The sequence below is a fragment of the Hipposideros armiger genome, unplaced genomic scaffold (genome assembly GCF_001890085.2).
Source record: "Hipposideros armiger isolate ML-2016 unplaced genomic scaffold, ASM189008v1 scaffold_553, whole genome shotgun sequence".
Classification (NCBI taxonomy): domain Eukaryota; kingdom Metazoa; phylum Chordata; class Mammalia; order Chiroptera; family Hipposideridae; genus Hipposideros; species Hipposideros armiger.
In genome coordinates this window covers 427809-432053 of record NW_017731903.1, presented here as the reverse complement: position 1 = coordinate 432053, position 4245 = coordinate 427809, and the positions used below count along the sequence as shown (strand labels likewise).

The 4245-nt window shown below is 46.3% G+C and overlaps 1 protein-coding gene across 1 annotated transcript in view; it reads left to right on the top strand.

Annotated features, from left to right (window-relative positions):
- Window positions 1-334: 334 nt before the first annotated feature.
- MOB1A (MOB kinase activator 1A) overlaps window positions 335-4245 on the top strand; it is a 23923-nt gene continuing 20012 nt past the window's right edge. Inside the window, exon 1 of the mRNA XM_019623530.1 lies at window positions 335-974. Within this exon, the coding sequence (XP_019479075.1) occupies window positions 961-974 (14 nt within the window). The 5' untranslated portion in view covers window positions 335-960. The remainder of the gene's footprint in view (window positions 975-4245) is intronic.

The window sequence follows — 4245 nt, the reverse complement described above, 5'->3', positions numbered from 1 at the left end:
TCTTCAGTCTAGTTGTGAAGGATGTTGCTTCATGGGCCCATGTTGGTATTGTGATCATTGCTCTCTTCCTGGCTGAGGCAGATCTGTCGCCGGCCATTGGACAGCCGCTCACAGCGGCTCCCGGCAGCTTATGGTAGCTTACAGCAACCCACTGTAGCCCCACTGCAGCCCTCAGCAATCGCTGGGGACTCAAGGCAGCCCAGCTCCAGGTGGAGCTGTTGTTCACCATCTTAGCTACAGAGGGCGCAGTGTCACTGGCCCATGTGGGATCCGGAGAGGCAGCTCTGCTGCTCAGAGCTCGTGCTCCCAAGCCAACTCTTAACCAGCGAGCCACTCGGCTGGCCCAAGGAGCACACATTTTTAAAGGGTGACTTTTATGCTATATGAAATACATATCAATTTAAAAGTCAAATTACATTTTTAAAAATTGCAGCATTCTTAGAGGACCCATGCTATCCAGGGAATGCAACCCAACAGCAACAAATACAAGGCCAGCCACTCCCCCTCACAACCTCTACCCCGCATCCACCCAGACCCACACCCACACCCCCACTACGACTGTCCCAGGGCCGCAATCCCACCATTCCTCCCGGAGAAGTAAGGCCCGGGTTAACGACTGTGACTGGGAGAGCTGATGACTGGATGAAGCTGTGAAAGAGGGCGGGGTGAAAAGGGGCGGTCCAGTCCCCGACGGCGAGGGGCGGGGCAGAGGGAAGCCTTCTCTCGCGAGATTTTGCTGGTTCCGCATTTAAGCTCTCTTAGGTGGGGGAGGCGGGCGAGGTGGGCGCAGCAGCTTGCACCGGCTTATATCAGCTCGACCCCGGCTCGGAGCAGCAGCGGCCAGTCCTTCTGCTGTCGGCGGGCTGAGGACTGTGGGCTCCCTCTCGGTTTCCGCGCCGGCTCCGAATCCTGACCGCGGCGGGGGCCAGCGCCCCCTCCCATCCCCTCCGAGGATAGAAGATGAGCTTCCTCTTGTGAGTGCGGCCGGGTTGAGGGGTCCAGAACTGAGGGCCGAGGTCCGGGAGGCGGAGAGCCGGGTTTGCGGCGACGGCCGGCACGGCGTGGCCGGCGCTTCCTTTGCCCCGGGGCTCGGGGCCGCTGGGCAGGCTAGGACGTGGGCCGATGCAGACGGTCGAGGCAAAGGAAGTGGAGCGAGAAGGCTGGGGAGTAGAGAGGCCCCATAGCCGGTAGCGCCTCCAAACTTTTCCGCCCCAATGCCCCTGAGGTCGGAAGGATGATCTGGGGGCGGAGCCCCAGGCCCGGCGGTAGGCTCCCAATTTCTCTAGTCTGGAGTCTTTTCTAGTGGCGATCCATTGCTGACTTAGCTTTTTACTCCACCGGTTGTCCAGCTTTATTAACATTAAATTAATGCAGCGGAAAAATGCTGCCCCAGGAAAACGCGAAGTGCTGCAGTTTGAGAAGCATTGCTCTAGCACAGTGGGTCTCAACCTTCCTAATNCTCTCTCTCTCTCTCCACAAACCCCCCATCTTTATTGATATGCTGGTCAAATATTGACCTAGGATTATTTCCCAAATACCTGCAGCTCCCTTCCACCTCTCCAAATCTAGCTATCCTGAAAGATTTTCTTAGTACATAGCTGGCTTTTCATATCCTCAGTGACTCTACAACTTGAAGAACAATACCATTAAAAGGGGAAGAAACTTTCATGAACTCCTTTCTCCCTATGAAGTCTAGAAATATTTTGTATGATAATTATATTATTTAAATAATATAAATGATTATAAAAGTATAATCAATAAATGTCTTTATGTTTATAGCTTTTATACAACTATCAAATCACACAGGTAAAAATGAAACCCCAATAAAACTACAAAAGTTAAAATCAAAATAATATCGTTAATGTGACAGATGATTTTTCAGATGAAATAAAATCATCTGCAACATGAATATGGTACTGATAGGTACAGGGCAAGTTCTTTTGTGCTGGGCATCCTGCATCACCATTTGCTGAGCTGTGACTTGATTCTCCCACAGTTTTCCTTTTCTTGCTTTCTTCATTCCACCAAGGTGTCATGTGGCTGTCACTTGGTGCTACTGCATCATTTTCGTATTGTATGCTTCTGTTAATGTTTCATTAGATCATAGCAATTTGGTCCTTTGGTACCAACAAGAGCGAGCACAAGTGGACCCATGGTACTGAAACTGTGTTTAGAATGAGAAAGTACTCTCTGGGCAAACAGATGCAACTATTATACTTCCCAAGCCACACAAAACTTCTGAAATTCAGGGATTGCATCAGTTAAAAAATTGGTCTAAAATAATATTTAGGCAAATATCCAATTGCATTTATTTAGCAAATATTAGCTGAGTATCTACTCTGATATAAGGCCCACAATAGGCACATGTTAAATACATGATAAACGTCAGGGATTTGCTTTCCGGAAGCTGGTCATCTAATAGAGGTGATAAATGTCAAAATTTCTTCCTATTGAAGAATAGCAAATATTGATTGAGTATATATATGTTCCAAGAACTGTCTAAGTGAATTCTATATCTTAACTCATTGAATCCTCAGAACCCATGAGATTGCCCTCTGTTTTACAGATGAGAAAAATGAGGCAAAATGTTATAAAAAGAATCAAGTTCATATGGTTATTAGATAGCACTGGCAGGGTTCAAACCCAGACTTTCACCTCCAAAATATGAGCTTTTTAGTCACTATTCTATCTTGCTTCTCTTAAAAAAAGTTAAAAATAATATAAGTATTTGTTTATTAGAGAAAAAATTGAATTTTCAGAAAAGTAAGAGAACAAATTCCTACTCCCTAATACAACAGCTGTTTAATATGTAAACACTACTTTTTAAAGACTTGAATTATGATTATATATTGTAAGAAGAATATAAATGGCTATAGAGGCAGAAAAGGGGATTTCTGGCTGGATCTTAAAGGACAGGGTATGATGAGGATGTGAGGCATTCCAGGCAGAAAGAATTTCAAGAACAGGAGAATGGACTCAAGGAGTTCCAGGGCTTATTGTGGAAATAGGAAGGAGTTGTTTGGTTGGAGCACTGCCTTGAGTAATGAAGCTATCAAACCAGCAAAATAAAGGCCAAGTCAAAAAGAGCACTGAATCACTTCGCCTTTCATCTTCTCAGCACTGGTAATGCTGCACTGATTACGACTTACTTCTGGATCCATCTCCTCAGACTGGGATTTCCAGTTTATATGCCTATTCATTCAATGAGTAGTTTCTGTGTGCCAGGCACTATGGTGAGCATTGGGGATGACAAATGAACAATCTATATCTCTGCCTCCAAAGAATTCTCAATCTAGTGGGAAAGAAAATGTAAGACAGTTCTGATGGAAATATGAACAGTGTGGGTTTCTGTCACTTGCCACCAAAAGCACCTAAAGTAGACTATTACCAACAAACCTGGACATGGTCTCCCCTTCTCTGTGCACCCACTCCCACCATATACAAACCAGATCATAGGGAGAAAACAAAAGAGGTTCTTAAAATATAAAATCACTGCTATCAAATGAGGAGCCTGGTAGGATGACCAGATAAAACTAAGTGGCAAGTAAGACAATGACTGAAAAATGCCATTGCGATTTAGAAACTAAGACACTGGAGAGCTTGGTGAGAGAAGATTTTGTGGGAGGTTGGGCAGGGCGCAGAATCTGGACTGATGGGTGTTGAATAAAGGGATGGTGATGTCATGGAGACAGTGAATAAAGACTGTCATTGTATAAGAAACCCTTTCTGAGTTGTTGGATGGTCCTTTGGGAGGCCCGAGGTAACTTTAAAGTAAGATAAATTTGTTTCAAATGGCCAATAAACACATGAAAAGATTCTCAAAATCAACCAACGGGAGAAATGCAAATTGTAATTACAATGAGATACCACTTCACACTCACTAGGATGGCTCTAATAAAAAAGATAGACAGGGCCGGCCGAGTGGCGCAATGGTTAAGAACTGGCTTGGGATGCCAGAGGGCCCCGGTTCCGATCCCACATATGAGGGCCAGTGACGCTGCCCTCCACAGCTAGGATGCTGAACAACAACTCAACCTGGAGCTGGGCTGCCGGGAGTTGCCGGCGACGGCGGCGTAGGCTGCAGCCCCTGTGGCAATGGGTTGCCATGGGCTACCATATGTAGCCAGCAGCCGCAGTGAGCGGCCGTCCAGAAGCCGGTGACTGATCTGCCTTGCCCGGGAAGAGCGCAATGATGGTGCCAACTTGGGCCAGTGAAGCAATGTCCTCCACAACTAGACTGAAGAA